General features: G+C 41.3%; 1 protein-coding gene and 1 pseudogene across 3 annotated transcripts; one reads left to right on the forward strand and one right to left on the reverse strand.

Annotated features, from left to right (window-relative positions):
- Positions 1 to 313: 313 nt before the first annotated feature.
- Positions 314 to 16,470, reverse strand: LOC101973823 (zinc finger protein 39-like). 3 transcript variants are annotated; one of them, XM_040276710.2, is made up of 5 exons: positions 16,329 to 16,456; positions 15,323 to 15,406; positions 8,240 to 8,366; positions 3,326 to 3,418; positions 314 to 2,455 (listed from the first exon to the last, which is right to left on the reverse strand). In XM_040276710.2, the coding sequence occupies exons 2-5, from the start codon at positions 15,353 to 15,355 to the stop codon at positions 1,032 to 1,034; spliced, it is 1,677 nt and encodes a 558-aa protein (XP_040132644.2). In that variant the 5' UTR covers positions 15,356 to 15,406; positions 16,329 to 16,456; the 3' UTR covers positions 314 to 1,031. The 3 variants fall into 3 exon arrangements, with proteins under 3 accessions (XP_040132644.2, XP_021584290.3, XP_040132645.2); XM_021728615.3 differs by lacking the exon at positions 15,323 to 15,406 and having other exon boundaries at positions 16,329 to 16,470; XM_040276711.2 differs by lacking the exons at positions 15,323 to 15,406; positions 16,329 to 16,456 and having other exon boundaries at positions 3,326 to 3,563; positions 8,240 to 8,350.
- LOC106144975 (large ribosomal subunit protein uL23 pseudogene) lies at positions 3,604 to 4,803 on the forward strand (annotated as a pseudogene).
- Positions 16,471 to 21,771: the final 5,301 nt, after the last annotated feature.

Raw genomic sequence — 21,771 nt, forward strand, 5'->3', positions numbered from 1 at the left:
TTTTATTTAGAGACAATGTCTTGCTGAGTTGCTTAGGGCCCTGCTAATTTCCTGAGGCTGGTTTTGAACTCATGATCCTCTTGCCTCAGCCTGCCAAGCCACTGGGATTACAGGTATGTGCCACCATGACCAGCCATTATAATTTCTTATACATAAAAATATGGTACTGAAGAACAAAATTGAACAAATTATACTGTCACATTGTGTGCAAGCTCAAATATACAGTAATGATTTTTTTTACAATTATGTATAATTATAATGTACCAATTTTTTTTAACGTTTGAAGTTTTATTAAAAAATTTCACACATTAAAGAAACTTAAGAAAATTTACTTTATTCAAACTGTCCAATTAAATGTCTACACCTGATAAGGCATTCACAATTTCTTGTCATTTTGCCATGATTGCTTTTACTTTTAATGAAATGACTTGAGAATAAAGGGTGACAGCACAGGTCTCTCTCCTGTGTGAGCTCTGCAGTATAAAAGAAGATTTGAGTTCTCAGAGCTTGTGACATGAAGTAGGCTAAATGATCAGTACTGTGATGCAGATATCGTGTGGAGAGGTTCAGCCTGGTTCACTCATGGAAACTGAAAACAGGAAATTCTGGGAGAAAAGCAGGGAGACCTATGCTCTCTAATCATAGTGACCATGACCTGTGGTGATGGCTGCTTTAGAACCATAGCTCATGTAAATCCAGGGAAAAACAGAATGGGAGGCTTCGCAGGGGCTAGGCTGGCAGCAGTTACATGACTGCTGTGATTCCCAGAGCCGAGCACGGCTGTTGGAGAACACAGTGTATCTCCACTGCATGGGGCTCTGGTTGCTTCCTGATACCTGCTCTTCTGCACCCTTCCATGATATCGTCTCCCATACTCTTACAGGTGTGTCCTCATTATGTTGCCTGGTGAGCGGGCTTCTGTAAGAGCTGTATTCTCAGATCCACAGCATTCTCCCATGTGAGTTCTCTGATGTACAGTGAAGGAAGACATCTGGAGGAATTCCCTGCAAGGTTTACGTGCGTGGGGCTTCTCACCTGTGAGTTCCCTGATGCCTTTGGAGGTGTGACTTATGGTAAAAGGCCTTCTGACATACATCACATTCAAAGGGCTTCTCACCCGTGTGTGTTCTCTGGTGCACCCTGAGGTTTGAGTTCTGGTTGAATGTCTTTCCACACTCTTCACATGTGTAGGGCTTGTCACCTGTAAGAATTCTCTGATGCACAGTGAGGTGTGGCTTACAGTAGAAGGACTTCCTGCATTCTTTACATTCATAGGGCTTCTTACCCGAGTGGATTCCCTGATGTCTGGTGAGATGTGACTTACAGTAAAAGGTTTTCACACACACACTGCATCTGTATGGCTTCTCACCTGTGTGGGTTCTCTGGTGTACCCTGAGGTTTGACTTTTGGTTAAATGTCTTCCCGCACTCTTCACATGCATAGGGCTTGTCACCCGTGTGGGTTCTCTGATGTGCAGTGAGCTGTGATTTACAGGAGAAGGTCTTCCCACATTCTTCACATGCGTGCGGCTTGTCACCCATGTGGGTTCTCTGATGTGCAGTGAGCTGTGATTTATAGTTGAACGTCTTACCACATTCTTTGCATGCATGTGGCTTCTCACCTGTGTAGGTTCTTTGATGCCTTTTGAGTTTTTCCTTCTGGTTAAAACTTTGTTCACTTTCATATGCTCCACAGGGCTGTTCTCCCCCATGGATTCCCTGACGCATGCTCACCTGTGTCTTCTGACTGACGTCCTCAGACTCATCATGGCCACATGGCTTCTGTCTTGCATCTGTTCTCTGATGGTCTAAAAGGCACAGCCTCTTAATGACAGGCCTGTCACGATCACTGCATTCGTTATTCTGCCGTCCACTGTGTATGGTTTTATGCTCAGTGAGGTCAGACGCTTTACAAAATGTCTCCCCACACACATCATTATCAAAACTTTTTTCCTTCACTTGACTCAACCCTTGAACAATAGGCAATGCCTTACCAAGGAGTCTCACACATTCATGGCCAGAGCTGGCAGAGTTTTCCATATGAAATCTCTTCTGTGTTGACAGTACTGTCCTCATGATCAAGGCTCTCCTCTGTCCATAATGCTGGCAATGGCCTTGCACACTCTGGACTTTGGTCTCTGGACTAATATGCTCAGCACGTCTGAGGGGCTTCCTAGTTGCCTTAGGGTCATTAGGCCTCTCTCCTGCCTGTACCTCACCTTGCTCACTGTGGAGAAGCTCATTTTTCCATCTGTGAAAGTCCTCAGACTTGGTCCTTGAAGAACTTCCACTCTGTGCAGTCAGAGCTGGAATATGGAGTGGGCTCACTTCATGTGTTCTTCTTGATTCATACCTCTCCTCTATTGATCTGCTGCCATTGGCTGTGACAACTTGCCAAGGATGTTTCACTTTGTGATCTTGGCTGGCCCCAACCTGGTCATTCACTTTATGGACATCTAAAATAGTATAAAAGGAATATTGTGAAATACATGTAAACATTTCTATGGAATTCAAACATAAAGGTGTTAAAGATGTAAGACCTCCTGATGATTATATTGAGTTATGATGTGTGTGTGGATTTTGTCTGGAGTAAATTTAAGAAATTACATTAATATATGTTGGCATCAAATCATGCTACTTTTTTGCTTGGTTTATTTTACTTTTTTGAAACAGGGAAATGTTTAGCTGAAATATTCACCTGGTGCCTAGTAGTAGATGTTAGTGATGATTTTTTATCTGCCATTTCTTTTGCCTGTTCTTAGTTTTTGCCTGCAGTTAGTTTTCACAGAAGATGTGAGTAAAATCTCATCCTACATTGCTTCTCTTTCAGATTTGCAATGGAAATATTCTACTTATAGGATGCAGGTACAAATGACTTGTTCTCCACCTGAGCTGGAATATAGTTTCAGGAAAAAGCTGCTCACTTCACTGTTCAGTGAGAAGCTTCAGTAGAAACCTAGAGGGCTCTGCTGATGAAAATGATCTTCCCACACTAGAAAGTGACATCGACCTCTAACTTCCTAATCTAATTTATCTTATGGTTCTTAGAAACACAATTTTGAGAAAGTAAGTAATCAACAAAAATGTCTAACTAGAACGAAATAGGAACTGGATTTTAAGTAAGACTACCAAAAAAAAAAAATTACATATCAGCAACAAAGAAAGGAAATGTATTGAAATATGAGAAATCATCTTTGTGTCTGAGGCATGAGACCAGCTGCCTTTGGGATGGGGACTGGGATAAACTAGTGAGAACAATCCCACACAGCTGCCGTCTGCTGAGATACCACCACCCTGACCTCCCTGGCCAGGAGGTGTGGACTGACCTGGGAGGTGCTGGTGTGGGGCTTCCTTTGCCATCCATGGCCCAGATCCTTGCTCCAACTTGAAGATCCTCTCAGGTTTAATAATGCTATGTCCTATTAATGAAGAACAATGGGAGACTTGTGCTAAACTGTGATGTTGGGTCACTGAAGGCAGCTACCTGCCCTCAGAAGCTGAGCCAGATGACGCCAGTGAGGACATCTGTGAGACAGGTAGCACTCATTCCTCGGAGGCTGGGACCTAACAATGAAGAAGAGTCAAATAGAAAGAATTCCAGAGAATGATGTGAGAGAGTGCAAGCAGACCTGAGAGAATACAGGCAGAAGACAGGCAATCAGAAAGGCAGCTTTTGATATGAAGGAGAAACTGGTTGAAGAGTTAGAGGCTGCAAAAGTAACCATCAAATTTTGGTGCTACAAAATAAATTAATGCAAATTTTTAAAGAAAGAAAAGAAAGCCAGCTGAAAGCTTCATTAGAATTTATGAAGAAGAAAAACAAATTTCTGATCTTGAAGATGGGTATTCTGAAATCACCAAGTTACGTTTTTTAAAAAATATAAAAAATGAAGAAAAACCTTTAAAACACATGGAACATCATTAACAAAGAGACATTTACATTATGGCTATTCCAGAAGAAGAGAATCTTATGCAATAAACTAACTGGTGAAATTTAGACCAGGGAAAACATGGACATCTAGATCCAGGAAGCTCAGAGGGGCCTAATAGATTTCATCAATAAAATTTCTGAGTCACAGTATAATGGAACTATCAGAAGTACAAGACAAATAGAATTATGAAAACTGCAAGAGAAAAACATCAAGCCACAGACTAAAAACCAAACAAACAAACAAACAAACAAACAAACAAACAGGAAGAGCAGATCTCTCAGCTGAGACCTTACAGGCCAGAATACAAATAGAGGATACACTGAAATTCCTTAAAAAAAAAAAAATGCAAAAAGATGGTGCCGAAAGCTAAAAAAGGAAGCTCCTGCCCCTCCCAAAGCTGAAGCCAAAGCAGAAGCTTTGAAAGCCAAGAAAGCAGTGTTGAAGGATGTCCACAGTCATAAAAAGAAGAAGATCCGCATGTCACCTACCTTCAGGCAACCCAAGACACTGTGGCTCTGGAGGCAGCCCAAATATCCCTGGAAAAGCGCCCCCAGGAGAAACAAGCTTGACCCCTATGCCATCATCAAATTCCCTCTGACCACTGAGTCAGCCATGAAGAAGACTGAAGACAACAACACACTTTTTTTATTGTGGATGTCAAGGCCAACAAACACCAGATCAAACAAGCTATAAAGAAGCTCTATGACATTGATGTGGCCAAGGTTAACACCCTGATCAGGCCTGATGGAGAGAAAAAGGCATATGTTCAACTGGCTCCTGATTATGATGCTATGGACGATGCCAACAAATTGGGATCATCTAAACAGAGTCCAGCTGGCTATTCTAAATATAGTTTCTTTTTTCCAACATAAAAAAGAAAAAATACTACACCTAGAAAAGTTATCCTTCACCTGGGCATGGTGTGAACACCTGTAATCCCAGTGGCTCAGTGGTTAAGTACCCCTGGATTCAATTCCTGGTACAAAAACAAACAAACAACAAAACCCCCAAAAGCTATCCTTCAGAAATAAAGGAATAAAAGATTTTTCAAGATAAGTAAAATTTGAGGGATTCATCATTATCACCCCAGCCCCACAAGTGCCTGAGGAAGTCCTGCATTAGAAGTAGAAGGATGGCAACTACCATCCTCACAGACATGAGAAGGTCCAAAACTCAGCTGCAGAGTGGACACACAGAGGAAAACAGAACAAGGCCCCCAATACAGAAAGCCATCAAACAAGATAATCAGGAGGAAAAGAGTAAAGAACACACAGCAACATAAAAAATTACAGAATGAGGAAAGATGTCTTATCAAAATAACCGTGACTATAAACACAATTTCCGAAGAAAGACACAGACTGGCTGAATGAATAAAAATAAAATTAGACCCAAGGATAACCTGCTGAAAAGAAAACCACTTCACCTGTAGAGGCGGCAGGGCTTGAAGTGGAAGAGTGGAAAAGTGGAAAAGGATGCAGCCTGCAAACAGATACAAAGCAAGCAGAAGCACCTGCACCTGTGCTGCAGAATACAAAAGACAGAGATGGACACTACATAATGGAAAAGGATCCATCCACAAACGCATGCACACCTGTGCTGGAGTATGAGCACCAACTTAACAAGGGAATGTTACTAGACCTGAAAGGAGAGGCAGAAGGCTAAAGCAATATTTCAACAGTCACTGGACAGATCGTCCTGACAAAACAGAGAGAAATACTGATGTTAAACCATAATACAGACGAAAAGGACCTTACAGACATTTACACCCAACAGTTGAAGAAAACAGAACTATCATGATACACAACATCTGAATGACCAATAGTAAGTAATGAGATTGATTCAGTATTAAAAAGTCTCCCACAGGGGCTAGGGTTGTGGCTCAGTGGTAGAGCACTTGCCTAGTACGTGCGAGGTGCTGGGTTTGATCCTCAGCACCATATAAAAATAAATAAAATAAAGGTGAAAAAAAAGCCTAATCTTTAAAAAAAGTCTCCCACAAATAAAGCCCAGAATTAGCAGCTTCAAATTAAAAAAAAAAAGAATTAACATCAATGCTTTTTAAATTATTATAAATTATTAAAGGAACCTTTCTAAATTCATTATATATCATTATTATCTTTATACCAAAATCAAACAAAAACACAAGAAAAAAATTGAAGAACAATATTTCTGATGAATATATTTTACCAGATCAAATTCAACAGAACACAAGAAAAGATTATATAGCTTGATCATGTGTGACTTGTCCCAGGGATGGCTCAACATATGCCAATCTGTAAATGTAATTCAGGATTCCAAAACAGAATGAAGGATTAATAACAATATAAACATCTCAATTGATATAAGAAGGAATTTGATAAAATTTTTCCTTAGCATATCTCTAAAAAATTAGATAAAAAGAAATTGTACCTCAACACTACTGTGAACTGAATATGGCAAAATCCAAGCCTATGTCTTAACAAATGGGGAAAACCTGATGTCATTTCCTCTAAGAAATGACAAGACAAGCATATCCACATTCACCACAATTATTCAACATGGTATTGGAAGTCTTACCATAGCAATAAGATGAGGGAACCAAATAAAGGGCATCCAGATCAGAAAGGAGGTCAATTTATCATGATAGAACGACTACATAATTTGATACATAGGAAAACCAAAAACTTGAGCAAAAACCTATACAGGAATTCAGTAATGTTGCAGGAAACAAATCAACATAAAATGGTAATTTTTATATTATTATTACTGAGATAGAAATCCAGAAAGTAATCCTGTTTATAATAGCTAATGAAAAATAAAACACCTTAAAGTAAATTTAACCAAGTAAGTGAAGGACTTTACAATGAGATTATAACACACAGATGAAAGAAAGTGAATAAGACATAAAAAATGGACAAACATCCTATTGTCATTAATCAGAAGAACATTGCTAAAGTGCCTCTAGTACCCAAATGATTTGTAGATTCAATAAAACCCTTATCTAAATACCAATAGCAATTGCATGGAAGCAGAAAAAAGTTCTAAACACTGTATTAATGTGTAAAAGACCCCAAATACTAAAAGCAATACTGAACTAAAAGATCAAATCTGTAGTCATCACAAAACCTGTCTCCAAAACACACTACAAGATGGCAGTAACCAGAATAGCATGGTACTGCATGAGGACAGACAAACAGACCAAGGGAACATGACAGAAATAACAGTGGTAAGTCCATTTAATCACAGTTGACAGATTTCCACCCAGGCAGCAAGATCATGCATCTGGAAAGGATGCTTTCTTCAGTAAGAGGGAACTGTGTATCTGTGTATAGAAGAAAAATGGCAGAGCCTCCTCTCAACATACACAGAAACCAACTCAGTGTGGATCAGGAAAGGAGGTGAAACCACAAAACTGCCCAGGAAAACAGAAGGGGACACTTCCATGTGCTGATTGGGCAAAGCCCTGCTTTGAGATGGGGCCTTGCTATGTGGATAAGGCTGCTATGCAGAAAAGGACCAGGAGGAAGAAGTGCCAGCATGCACAGTGGGAGAGAATGCTCATGGACTCTCCATCCAACAGGGAGTAGTTTCCACAGCTCAGAAGGACTTCAACTCAAGAGCAGGAAACAAATATTCCAGTTAAAAATCAGGTGAATGACTTTAAGAGACGTGTCCCAAAAGAGACACACAAATAGCCCAGGAGAGAGTACGAACAGATGCTCAGCAGCTCCCATCGCCAGGGAAGAGCCAGTGAAAACCACTGTGAGGCACCACTGCCCCAGTAAAAATGGCAGAGTTAAGTGCTGGTGGAGGTGAAGGAAGGAAAACGGCATTGCTGAGGTGGGATGGGGCAAGGAGACCCCTGTGAAAACCAGCAGTGGAACTCCCCTGGAGCCCAGAAGAACTGTGTGCACTTGCACATCCACTGCAGTGCTGAGCACAAAAGTCATGATAAGGAATCAACCACAGTGCCCACTCACAGACAAATGGACGAAGAAAACATGGAACACGAATACCAGGGATAACACTCAGCCATTAAAACCCCAATTTGTCATTTGTAGCAACACAGAGGGAATTGAAGAACACCATGCTAAGTGAAACAGGAAGACACGTACCAGAAGCTCTCATTCATGTGCGAAGCCAAAGCTGACTCAAAGAAACAGAGACTACAAGAGTGGTGGCCACATCACACTACATAAAAAATTTACAATTATAGTTTCCACTAAAATATATGACATAATTAGAATTAAAACTTAGAAATGGTTCCTACATTTACCAACCCCAAAGAAAATAACTGCCATGAGAGTTACCAGGGAGTCAGTCACTCACCCAAGGACACAAGGCTGCTGCAGGTCTCCAGCATCACATCCTTGTAGAGGTTTCTCTGAGAGTCATCGAGGGCCTTCCACTCCTCCCAGGTGAAGTCCACTGACAATTCCTCAAAGGACACTGGACACTGTAAAGGAAAATTTCTCTCACAAGTCTTCAGCATGGGTCAGAGCAGGATCACAAGTGCTCACACTTCTGTAAGAATGTGCCTGTTACTTAAGGGGCAAGCGGATTTTTATTCTCTGTAGAAATTCAGTAACTCCAAGAAATACCATATATAATCCCCACCTTAGATTGAGAACTGTTTTCATTCCTAGCAAGAACAAGATAAATGAAGCTTTGCTTCTGAAAAGAGCTGACAACCCAGCCTAAAGACATAAGAAAAAACACATTTGAAGCAATACAATGAACAGTTAGATTCACATGTTCAGCGTTGAATGCAATAACAAAGAAGTAGAAAACAGCCTGCTCTTCAATTAGGCTGTACCTCACTGACATGACTCAGGGGTTCAGCTCGTCCACTGGAAAGCCTTCTCACCAGAATGGAGCAAAGGGGTCATGCTGTCAAAGCACAAACCTGACAGTCACACCGCATGCAGGATGTCCCTGTGCTGAGAAGAGCAGCCCAGGAGGGGACGCGCTTAAGAAATAGACAGTACTGTGATTTTCAATTTAAAATTTTACCTAGTTCCAGCAACACGAATTCCACATAAATAGAAGCACATCATACTCATGTTTCCTTCCTATACCCAGAGACTTTATAGTGTCCCTACAAAAGCGAACACCACCCACCTCCTAAAACACAGATGTAAATAAGGAGGGGACAACGAGAGGCGGCAAATTACCTAACAGTCCTGCATTCTGAAAGTCATCCTGTGTAAGGAGAGCTGGGGAGAACTGAAGGAGGAGTCAGAGGGGAAGAAATTGGGTGACACAGCTAACCCTAACATCAACAATACAAAGTGGAGGACACAACAGAAAAAGAAAAAAATGACAGAAAAAAAAAACAGGACAAGAATTTGGTACCCATTGGCCGTACAGAGGTGAAGATGGGAGTTCACTTCCTGGGTAGACGATGGTGCTCAAGACCAAAGCTGAGGAAAAGGAAATGACCGTGAGGGTCAGGAGGTGAACTGAACTGCAACACTGTGTTGAAGTCTCTGTGGCCAAACACTGGGAAGCCATGTGGACACAGGGTCTGCAGCTCAGAGGAAGATTTAAGGAGAAGATGATATTCAGAAAGCAGTGGAACACCAGGGATAGCTGAGGCCACCAGAGTGAGAGAACCTACAAGATGGACGGAGTAGAAACCAGATGGAGTCTGAGGAAGCAATAACTCTCAGGGGGTGACCAAGAGAAAACTGAGGAAGATGCTCTTTCAAATTCGTTCTAGGAATAAAGAAATGTTTAATATTATGAAATCAACTAATACATTTCACTGTATTCATAGTTCTATTGAAAAAATAATGTGATCATCCACAGAGACATGGAAAGTTTTTGTTTTTTTGGTGCCAAGGATTGAACCCAGGGGTGCTTAACCCCTGAGCTACATCCCCAGACCTTTTTATTTTTATTTTTTGAGACAGGGCATTGTTAAGTTCCTTGCTAAGAGGCTGGCTTCAAACCTGTAATCCTCTTGCCTCAACCTCCTAAGCCACTGGGATTATTGGCCTTTGTCACTAAACCTGGCTGGAAAAAATTCTGAAAGTATTATCCCACTTGCAATAAAGAACTCAGAACACCTTTCTTAACTTGATAACATGTATGTACCTAGGCCTGAAAGGCAGCACGACAAATGAAGTAGGAACTGAGAAGGATGAAGAGCTGCCTCACCCTAAGAATGACCATGTCTGACAGGCATCGACTTAAATGAAGAGCAAAAGCCAGCCAGGTTCTGATCTCTGTGCAATGCACACTTAAAACACCAGAGACCCTATGGATAACTACTGAAGAGAAGACACCTCAGCCAATCAAATCTGTCTGTTCATTTGCTGAGATGGTGACTTGGGTTTGGGGTTGTTCTGATGCAGTGCAGTATGTTAAGTAACTCTTGGCCTCTCAACCCCGTTTCTTGGATGACTCCTGCAGAGGTTTAATAGAATTCAGCAGTATAGCTCTGGGAATATTTTCTCAGAACACAGTTGATTTTATCAATAAAAACAATCTGAGTAGAACACTGCTTGCAGATTACTGCTTTCCTTGAATCAGCATTCATAGTTTTGCATGACTTGAAATTTGCCCATTCAATCTAAATAATCTAATATACTGGCACACTACTGTTTCTATTATTCTTCTCTTTTAAAAATATTTTTTAGTTTTAGTTGGACACAATATTTTTATTTTTTATTTTTATGTGGTGTTGAGGATCGAACCCAGTGCCCCTCGCATCCAGGTGAGCACGCTACCACTAGAGCCACATCCCCAGCCCATTATTCTTCTCTTACTATTCTTTTCTTGGTGTAAACTAGGCAGTAATGTTCTCCCTTTACTCTCTGATTTTAGTTATTTGAGCCTTCTATTTTTCCCTCATCTATTTAATTTTTTACTCACAGACTCACACACACAATCAACTTTCTCTGTGTTACTCAATTTCTAAGATTCTTCCCTATAAACTTCTATGGATTTCTATCTCTGAATCCCACTTTTTTCATTTTAAGCTCATGTATCTCTACTGTTCAAAGGAAAACATGGAGTTGGAGAAGATGCTTACAGTGTCTACACTTTTAGTAAAAGCCTTATTGTACAGAATGTATGAGATATCATACACTTGTGAGGAAACTGATGGACACTGCTGAGATATTCCAAAAAGCACTTTGCAAAGAAGGAAAATTCAAGTGACATGTAAATATCTGAAATGGAGTATAAATCAATACTATTGAGAGAAGCTGACATTCAGACCATACCAAGTTCCAGCTGCCACTTCCCTCCTGAGTCCAAGGACCCCTGCTCCAGCTGGCCCATCCCAGTCTAAACCATGGGGAAGAAGAGCACAGAGGCAGTGGTGTAGTAAGTTCCCAGGACCTGAGGAGAAGGCAAGCTGGAAAGAGCAAAGGAAAGCTGCAGTGAGAACAGAGCTGAGGAGGAAGAGGAGACTGCTGAGGAGGAGGAGGATGAAAGGGTACAGGGATGAGGAAGAGGAGGGTGGAGAGGCCCACAATGAAGGCAGTGGTGTGCAGGGAAATGTCTGCGACTGGGAGAAGGTAGGAAATTTGGTGACAGCATCATACCTCTACCATGAGGCCCCTAGGGCCAGAAGCCAAGGGTGGAAACAGACAAGTGCACCCCGATTCACCTGGCCGCAGGCTCTGGGAAATGTTTCAGGGTCCTCCCCTCCTTTCTCCCAGCCGTCTCAATTCCTCCTCTCCAGACACTGCTCCTCCAGCCTACATCTGCTGTAGTTCCACTTTCTAACTTGTCCATTTGAGCTCCCAGCTGCCCATCTCCATCTCCTTGTTTTCCCCAGCCCATCCCACCAGTCCTTGCCCTCAGACTAGAAGCTGGACAGTCCCACAGTAGCTCTCTGCAGGTTGGACAGCTACAGGAACCAGAAGCTGCTCAGCCCAGGAAGCTGAGAGTTGGAAGGACTAATGATGCAGCCCTAGCTGGAGACAGATGGCTTGGAAATCTCTGGTCAGAGTCCACTTTGGAAGAGTGAAAGAACAGGAGTCCAAGGTCTCAGGAGATCACACAGCAATCAAAGCACCTGCCCTAGGAGCACTAAGCTCACACATGAGTAGCTTCCTCCCTCTTCCAACTTCCAGTTTCATCCAGGCCCCAACCTACTAGACTGTGCTGCCCACATTTAGAATGGCTGCACCTTTGGTGTGCTGTCTCACAAGCCAATCATTTGTAGAAACATGTTCCCTGATACTAGTAGCCTCTTAATCTTAGGCACCTCTCAGTCCAATCAAGTAGGCAATCCAGATTAACTATCCCTGGCCTGGAAAAAGAGCTGCCTCCTTCTTCCCTTTTTGTAATTTAATAAAGAAGTGGTCACACTTCTACTTCTGTTTTTTGTTTTGCTTTTGAAAGGAAGATACTCTAAGAAGTAGCTAGATCAGAGAATCAGAGGTTACCACTAAGGAGGGTGGAGGGGTGGTAAGAGGAGGAGGGCAGGGAGGGATTGCCCAGGCTTCATCATGTTGCTGTTTCTTAGTGCTGATAGTCGGTGCATGGTGAACTCCCCTTGTGGCCATTCATTATTTCATGTAACATCGAGGCTTGTTCTTTTTGTTCATTTACTTATTTTGCAAAATAAGACCAAATTCATTAAATAAAAGGTGGTGAAAAAGAACAAAAGGGAGGGACTTTAAAAGGGCACAGGAAACACTATTGGCATTAGATATATTAACTATGTTGAAGGTTATGCTAACTTCACACATATGTAACTATGTCAAGATTGAAGTGTACATTTCAAATATGTACACATCAATTATACCTCTATAAACCTGAAAAATGTGCTAGGCATCTACAGCTGTGGTTAAAACGAAATCACATACTCTTAAATAGGTAAAGTAAAAGAGAGACCAAGAACACATTAGCTAAATATCAGTAGTAATGGTTTGGAAAAGGCAAAATTTCTAAGAAAGGAGAGTAGATAAAAAACCCTAAACAAATGAGTCAAATTTAAAGATATTAAAAATGAACATGCCTCAGCACCACAAAAAAAAAATGAACATGCCACAGAATATCAGCAAAGCCAGAATTTCTTGCTATTAGAAGACAAAAGAACTTGAACGAGCTCTGGTAAATTTGACAAATGAAAACTGCACATTGATTACATACATCTAATTGTGACACATATACATATAAGTTGTTGCCCCCCTTAACCATGGGGATCTACTTTGGGAAGTGCAACCTAAGGTGACTCTGGCATTTTCCAAACCACAGAGCACTGGCAGAAGCCTAGATGACCTAGAAGCCAGAGAGCGGACTACAACACTCCACCTGACAGACATGTATATGCATGAAGCCCATCACCGAGGAAAACCACCCTGTCGCACATGATGTGGGCTCTGAGGGTCTAGCAACCACAGCAGACCCACAGAGCCAAAGACAGAGACCTTAAAGGACCTTTGCCATCTAGACAGCAATGAATGACATAAAGCACATTGCAGCAAGGAAGAAAATTACAACCTTTCCAAAGAAAGCTGCCTGACAATAGGATATCTGTATGACAAAACAAAATAAAACCCCCAAATCCTACTGTACCCTTTCCTCATACCACTTAAGAAATCATTTATAGAGGTAATATAAATATTAAATATAAAAAATGCATTCAGAAGTTATACAATGGACATGGTGGTGAACACTTGTATGTAATATTAGTGGCTCAGGAAGCTGAGGCAGTAGAATCCCAAGATCAATGTCACCCTGGGCAAAATTTAAATGGGGCTAAGGATGTGGTTTCAATTATCACAACCACACAAAAGAAAAAAAGGGAGTTATTTATTTTCAAAGTAATACAAACAATATTTAAAAAATTTCATAAAATGGGAAATATTAAAATAAAACCAATATTCCTCAAATGATACATCAAAAGATACAAAACAAAGGGTCAGACTGGGAGAAAGTAACTGCCTTACATATAACAAACACTTTTTATAAGAAAGGGAAAGACAGGGACCCCCCAAAAAAGCAAGCAAGAGAATGGAACAGCCCCTTTACACAGGAGATCTGAGTCTTCAATGATCATAAAAAAATCCAAATTTTTTAGAATAAGAGAAATACAAAATAAAATCACACCAGAGAGATAAGATTAAACAGTATTGGTGAAGATATGGAAGAAATGCATTCTCAAGAACTGGAGGACCATGATAACAGAGATGGGCACAGTAGTACTGATGCAAACAGCTGATACCCAGGGTATGGGAAGGGGGAGTACAGCCAGGAAGACAAGCAATAAAGGGTGGGAAAATGCTTTCAGAAGCCAGCCACGCACTAGTAACAATAATATCTGACTGAATAAACATTCAGTTTAGCAAATAGTGTAAACATCACATAAATTTTATGTAGATGTCACATGCTTGGGTTATTTTATATGAATACATGTTCAGAGAATTGTAAAATTTATAAAAAAATAAAAATATGTTAAATCAGATAAAAGACTCAATTATTTACACTAAACTTATCACTACAAAGACAAACAATTTCCCCTGAATTAATCTAAAGTATATCCCATGAAAATTTCAGCTTGGGGCTGGGGTTGTGGTTCAGTGGTAGAGTAATTGCCTAGCATGTGTGAGGTACTGGATTCAATTCTCAGGACTGCATATAAATATATAAATAAAATCAATGTCCATTGACTATCTATCTCTCTCTCTCTCTCTCTCTCTCTCTCTCTCTCTATATATATATATATATATATATATATATATATATAAAATACTTCAGCATGCTTTATTTATTCTTAAGTTTTAGGTGGACCCAATATCTTTATTTTACATTTATGTGGTGCTGAGGATTGAACCCAGTGCCCTGTGCATGCTAGGAGAGCACTCCATAACTGAGCCACAACCCAAGCCACATGCTTTACTTAAAAAAAAAAAAAATCCTTTTTGGTTGTAGATGGACACAATACCTTTATTTTATTTATTTTTATGTGATGCTGAGAATCAAACCCAGTGCCTCACATGTGCTAGTCAAGCACTCTACCATTGACCAACAGCCTCTTCATTTTTAGTTGAAGAAGGGACCAAAGCAAAAAGTTCTAAAATCCATCTGGAAGTTAAATATATATGAAATCAGCCAAGAAATTTCTGAATTACAAGAGCAAAAGAAGTTGTCTTTTCCTGACCCTGATGTATATTATGAAACTATAACTTTGTAATAATAAAGACCAAGGGATCATAATACAAACAAAATCCATACCTGAATCTACATGTATGTAAAAGCTTTGTATTTTTAGTACGATGAAGAAGGCCTATATAAATCCAACCTCATTGAGGATAAGATTAAACGTGAATGAATGATAATGCCCAAATGTAAAGGTAAGTACTTGGGCAGTGTGTGTGCAGAATGTGCAAGGTTCCACCCAACCATTATCATAAAAGTCAGATGTCAAGGGGGTGAAGTTGAACATACGGTGGGATAGGTGAGTCCTGATTCTCCCTGCATCCATGGACACCTTGTTGAACATCTTGTGCTTCAAGTCGCCCTTAGTCAAAGCTATAAATGAATTCAAAGACATACATTGCACAACTGAAAAAAAAAAATACCTGCCATCAAATGAGTAAGAAAAGCTGTGGTGGAGTTGGGCATGAGTCCAGCCTTAGGACGTGTGCCATATCACTGGGACAGAATCACCAAGAATCAGTGTCACCAAAATTACATAGAAGAGGATGTGAGGGGAAGGGGGGGGGAACAAGGGAGAGAATTGAACAACAGCAGATGAGGTAGAGAGGGATGATGAGAGGGGAGGGGAGGGGGGATAGTAGGGGATAGGAAAAGTAGCAGAATACAACAGTCACTAATATGCCATTATGTAAAAATGTGAGTGTGTAACCCATGTGATTCTGCAATTTATATTTAGGGTAAAAATGGGAGTTCATAACCCAATTGAATCAAATGTATGAAAGATGATATATCATGAGATTTGCAATGTTTTGAACAACCAAAAAAAAAAAAAAAAAAAGAATCAGTGTCACCTGAGGTGAGGAAGATTGGGACCACACTTAGGGCACCCTAACTACATTGTCCTGTGGTTTGCATCTTCCTGTACCTAGTGCTGGGAGAGAAACGGTCTAGGCTTAACCAAGTACCAAGAGAGGGGACAGGACCCGAGGGGCTGAAGCCACCACATGGCGCGGGGAGGGAATAGGACCCCAGGGGCTGACGCCACCACACAGGGAGGGGTCAGAACGCGAGGGGCTGAAGCCAACACAAGGGGTAGGAAGGGGACAGGACGTACAGCGTCCAGCTGCTTACTCCACCCGCCTGAAATGCCAGAGGGGACTGGGAGCTGAGCCGCCCCAGAGCAGCACTCTGGACTCCAGAGGGGACCGCGCAGTCCCGGCCACCACTTCCTGCTCCCGCCATATCCAGCTCCGGTTCCACATCCTCCCTTCGGGGCGCAGAGCCGCGCACTCACCATCTCCCAACCTCCTTGATGTTGACCTTGTGGCATCGCGTGGCAAGCAACCTGGGTTCTCGCTCAGCAGCGGGACCTGCAGTAGCAGCGCAGAGCTGCGCGCTCCACTGACCTACACGCGCCAGAGAGCGGAGGCACGCCTTCTCCTGCTGATTGGCCTGTCTCCTTCGCTCGCGTCTGCTGATTGGCCTGCGCTCTCCCCAATCCCTGATTGGCCTGCGCCTCAGGACCCGCCCTGAGCGTGTGCGCCCGCGGTCTGAGCGAAGGCAGACGGCTTCCGCCCGGGAGGTAGGTAGGTCGGGGAGGCTTCTTGGGCTTGAGACTGGAGACGCGCTACCCCTGAGCCACAGCCCTCTTTAGTTTGTTTTCTTTTTAAATTTTTGAGACAGAGTCTGAGTCGCCCAGTGGCCTCCGATGTCCTGTCCTCCCGCCTCAGGTTCTGGAGTTGCTGGGTTATTTTTCATTTGAGGTCCTGAACTCCGAGCTTCAGGCTACAGCTACGTTAAGGTGCAGTTTCTTCTGAGTAGAGGTATCTAGCCCATGTAGCTCGGCCAAGAGGATTTTTACCTTTAATCTTGTATATGAGGTAATGCCAATTTATGCATTATACGCCACTGTATTATGCATTAATGTAAATGATATAATGACAGTTGCTTTAAAACTTCATTTAACTTTTCTGCTCTCTAGTTTTGTGAGGATACAATTTGAGCTTTGAATTGGGAGGCAATCTCCCGAGGCAGCGATGACCAACACAAATAGAATAAGAGGCCTAAGTGAGATTTAGCATTTTCTAGTATTCACATTAAAAATTAAAAACTGTGGCTGGGGTTGTGGCTCAGCATCAGAGCACAACCCTAGTATGCGTGAGGCACTGGATTCGAGGCACCACATAAAATTATTAAGGTTATTGTGTTCACCTACAACTAAAAATATTAAAAACAGCAGGTAAAATCTGTTGAATAATTTAACCCAGTATAATCAGAATGTTAGCATTATGTGACCAATATAAAATTACTAAGGAAGTAGATATATTTTTTGGAACTACATCTTCAAAACTTATTATTTTAAGCTTCCAACACATCTTAGTTCATAGCAACCACATTTCAGCTTTGAAAGCGATGGCTCCCTGACCTTAGGGAGATGAAGGGCCTGAATCCCACCTTTTTGTGCCAGAGGTGAGGAAATACACTTCCTTACCAACATCTGTCCTCAGGGCTAAAGAACAAGACAGACACTGAGAAGAGAGAGAGCAGGGAGTTCCAACAAGGAGTCCAAAAGAAGACTATGTGTTTCCCATCTGATGCTGGGCACTGATACATTCCAACTCAAGAGGTCACACAGCAAAGAAAAAAGGTGGGTGTCTTAGGAGGTGGGGATCCCATATATTCAGATCTCTCAACAGCATGGACTCTAAAGTTTATGCAGATTGAAGGAAAACTTCTTATTTTGCACCTGGGCCAGGGACCTAATGGCAAGGCTGTTATTTGTTTCCTCCTGTGCCATGGGCATTGTGAGAATTTGGCAACAGTCATGTAGATATGTCTACATATATTTGTGTATAATTCAATGCTATCTAACAAGAGGTCCAAATATAAATTAGAAGAAGATAAAATCAGTACCTGTAGGGTATCTCCTATTGGCTAGATAACTTCTACACAACATGAGATTTAATCTTGGCATCCTGTCTGTGATGTGTGTATTAGATATTATTGGATAAAAAACCACTCTAAAACTTACTGGCTTGGGCTGGAGATATAGCTCATTTGGTAGAGTGCTTTCCTCTCGTGCACAAGGCCCTGGACTCAATCCCCAGCGCGCGCGTGCACACACACACACACACACACAAAAAAAAAAACAAACAAAACAAAACAAAACAAAACAAAACAAAACAAAAAAAACAAAACCCAAAACCAAAAATAAAAATTAAGAAAAATCTTACTGGCTCATGCCTGGGATGGCCATCAATTCAGGCTGGCTCAGCTGGGGCCTTCTGTAGTATGCAGCCAGTTGATTGTTGACAAGGTCACTGAACTTCAGAGGGTAAGCTGTCTGTCATATGGAGCACTCATGGGGAGGCAGGGCTGGAGAGCAAAGCATCCAAGATGTTTTGATCCTGGATACCCAATTAGTACCCATTCATGGTAACAGCTCTAGATGGCCATAGCCAATAAGGAGAGCCCAAACCAAGGTTTGGGAAAGAGATTAAGAGATTCTTCATTTAAAAATTTTTTTAAAATATATTTTTTAGTTGTTGATGGATCTTGATTTTATTTATTTGTATGTGGTGCTGAGAATTGAACCCAGTGCCTCATACATGCTAAGCAAGGGCTCTACCACTGAACCACAACCCCAGCTCAAGAAATTCTGCATTTTGATAGGGGTAGGAGTAAAAACACTTTGTCAAGGTTATGGATACAGCTAAGGCTGAAGAATTTCTGACATTTTGGCTCTCAGTATCTTTCTGCCCTTTCTTATAGATGAGGTTTATATAGTATGAAGAAACATGTTCAAAGCCCCACAGCTATTACACAGCTAGAGTGGGATTCAGGATCAACTCTGCCTGACTGCAAAGCGAAAACACCTCCACTAGATCACGTGACTCATCCTGTACTTATTTTCTCAGGTCTTGGATGGAAACATCTATTCAAAAAAAGCAGGATTTGTGTCCATCTAGTGCTGTTCTCCAGTGGGAATAATATCCTTGATTGAATGCTTCTGAAGCTTCTAGGAAGGGCTTGTAAAAATTTGGGGAAATGGTTAAGGACTGAGTTTAGGGAATCAAGAAACAATGTATTTTTATTTTCTCATCAGAAGAGAAATTTGAAAACACATATAATGCATCCTACAGACAGAGTAATAAAAAAAAGATATGGAATCTGCAAAGAGAAGACTGTACCTGCACCACAAGAGTGCTAAAGTAGAAAATAGGAAGTACCACATGAGAAAGTGATGGAGAACAGAGAATAAGATATTTTAAACCAGAACCAAAAGATCTACTAGATCTCCCTCATGAGAATATCATCTGGGCCCATATCTGCAAAGGAACATGAAGCTCCATGCATCTGGCTTCAGCACAGAGGAATATGTGAGAACCTCAAACTAGAAGGACTTCAGCACTCTGGTGTATAAGCATTCATAAAACACAGTCTCAAACTTAATTGCAGTGAAGTAATCTAAATATGCTAATAGAGAATTATCTTCAAGTATGAGCTAGCTATAGTAAAGAAAATCACAAAGAAAGATGAAAAAATTGTATTCAAATTTATGTATATAAATATGTATAAAAATACTAATGTAGGGATTAAAAGGGATACATTTTAAATAATACATCTTAAATAATAGGGCACTGAGAAACACAGGAGAGAGGCAGTTCACCTGTCACTTGGCAGGAACAGTGGTGGAGATGGAAACCGAGTACCTGTCTGCTTCCAGAGCCCACGTTTATCTCCAACTTTACTGATCCTCCAGACTCTCTGCCTTTGCTGGCTCAGAAAAGTGATCATCCCTGGCATTGAAGTGGCCTGTTCTTCATGCCCTGAGTGGGTTGCTGACCTGCTGGCACGGAGGCTCCAATGGGTAGGACTGGTTGTAGTTGCAAGACAGAGTGGTATCTATAAGTCTACCCAGAGCCATGTCTCAGGTCTCTCCCAGTGCCTGCCTAGCAGCCAAAGTCCTGGTGCCCTATCAGTGACCAGGTACAAGGGTCTGTGACTGTCCAGTGCACTGTAACTACAGGCTGCACCTCTCAGCCAGGACTACCTTCTACACACACTGGGCCTTCACAAGTCTTGCCTGGCTCTCTCTTCTCATTCTCCCTAAACTTCTCCTTGGGCAGGACCCTCAGAACTAAAATTGCTCCTCAAAGCTACATCCTACTTAGTGCCACCTGGATCAGCTGGATCAGAGCAATGGTTCACTTGCAAGGTGGGAGCCTGTAAATTACAACCCAGCATACACCCCCCAGTCAACAGCCATGAAACCACGAGGATGGTGCTTGATTATACTGATGGCTTTGTGTTTCATGTCAGTGCTCCTTTAGCATGTGTTATCACCAAGGAGAGATTGATACCATCATCAGAGGATGTGATGTTGACTTTATCATCTCCAAATGTGATTTTCATTTACTAAGTGAGGTTTTCTAGCTCCCTTTTTGGCCTGTGGGAATGGCCCTAAAGTGCTATAGGAAATGTGGGTGTGGGGCATGTAAGTTTGCTATACTTACCACAATGAAACACCACAGGCAGAGTACCACCCTATATATACCACAGAAATTTATTTCTTATGTTTCTGGAAGTTAGAAGCCAAGATCAAAGTTTGGTTTGGTTTGGTTTCTCCAGCAGGTTTGGTTTCTCCTGCAGCCCCTCCCTGGCCTCCAGACAGCAGCATCTAGCAGTGTCATTAAGGTGTCCTCCATGGGCTTCTTTCTGTCCTTGTGTACCCTGGCCTCTTTCCTTCTTGTGACACCTGCCAGCTTGGATCAGGTCCCAGCCTCATAGTCTCATGTGACTTCAGTTACCTCCTTGAAAACTGTATCTCCAAATTTCTACACACTGGTGGTAAGGGCTTCAAGAGATGAATTTTGGGGAGATGCAGTTAAGTTCATAAAAGGAGAAAAGGTTGTGGCATCTGCTATTTAGGCAGAGAAGAACTTGGTTCTTGAAGTGAGGGTAGGGTCCTCAGAATTTCTCTGTCTACTATGTGCAGCCACGTGCACACGCCAACGCATGCACACACATGCAAAGTCTGAAATGGAAACATCAGAAATGGGAAGGGGTACAGGTAAATTAGCTGTCAGGAAAGTCAGTATCATAGGATGAAAGTTAGGCAACATTAAAAATTATGAGAAATGACAAGAATGGTTTATAAAATTTAAAATTGTGAAACAAAACATGCAGTTGTATACAATTTTGTGAGATATTTGGTATTTATGTTTTCTAAAAGGTAAATAATGATGAGAAAACAAAACAAAACTCAACAATACAGACCAGTTAACACAAGTTTTATTTTATTGAAATTCTTGCAAATTTTATATGAATATTACTCAAAACAAGCACTCAGGACTCTGTGACATGTAGGAAAAATAGATTCCAAGAAAGCATAAATCTACTACCAGTGTGTTGACAGTTATATTAAATGCTTGTATTCCTTTTCTCAGCATTATCTACTTAATTAGCTCCTTAGTGAATGATGGCAGTTTTTCCCAACCCTGTATCAGCCTTTTGTATAATATCTAGCAGTTCTTGAAATTTATGTTGAGATTTATTTTTCAACACTTGCACTAATTTACCCATTTGATGAATATGCAATTGACTATTACAGTATTTGAAATAAAAAATTAATTATAATGGTGCACATAATGCTAGCATCTTCAAAGTCTCCAGTGCACATAAATAATAGTGTGGCTTTTGCAATCATTAAAACTGTACATTTCCTAGAGGGACTT

Source organism: Ictidomys tridecemlineatus, chromosome 10, assembly GCF_052094955.1.
Source record: "Ictidomys tridecemlineatus isolate mIctTri1 chromosome 10, mIctTri1.hap1, whole genome shotgun sequence".
Classification (NCBI taxonomy): domain Eukaryota; kingdom Metazoa; phylum Chordata; class Mammalia; order Rodentia; family Sciuridae; genus Ictidomys; species Ictidomys tridecemlineatus.

Bases quoted from the DNA above. Each gene is read 5' to 3' on its own strand.
- LOC101973823 (XM_021728615.3), bottom strand. From the start codon at position 16,364: ATGCCACAAGGTCAACATCAAGGAGGTTGGGAGATG. The intron at 3,419-8,239 runs GTGAGTGACTGA...CTTCATTAATAG, and splicing joins CAGCAGCCTTGTGTCCTTGG to GACATAGCATTATTAAACCT. The intron at 2,456-3,325 runs GTCAGTCCACAC...ATACTATTTTAG, and splicing joins CCCACACCAGCACCTCCCAG to ATGTCCATAAAGTGAATGAC.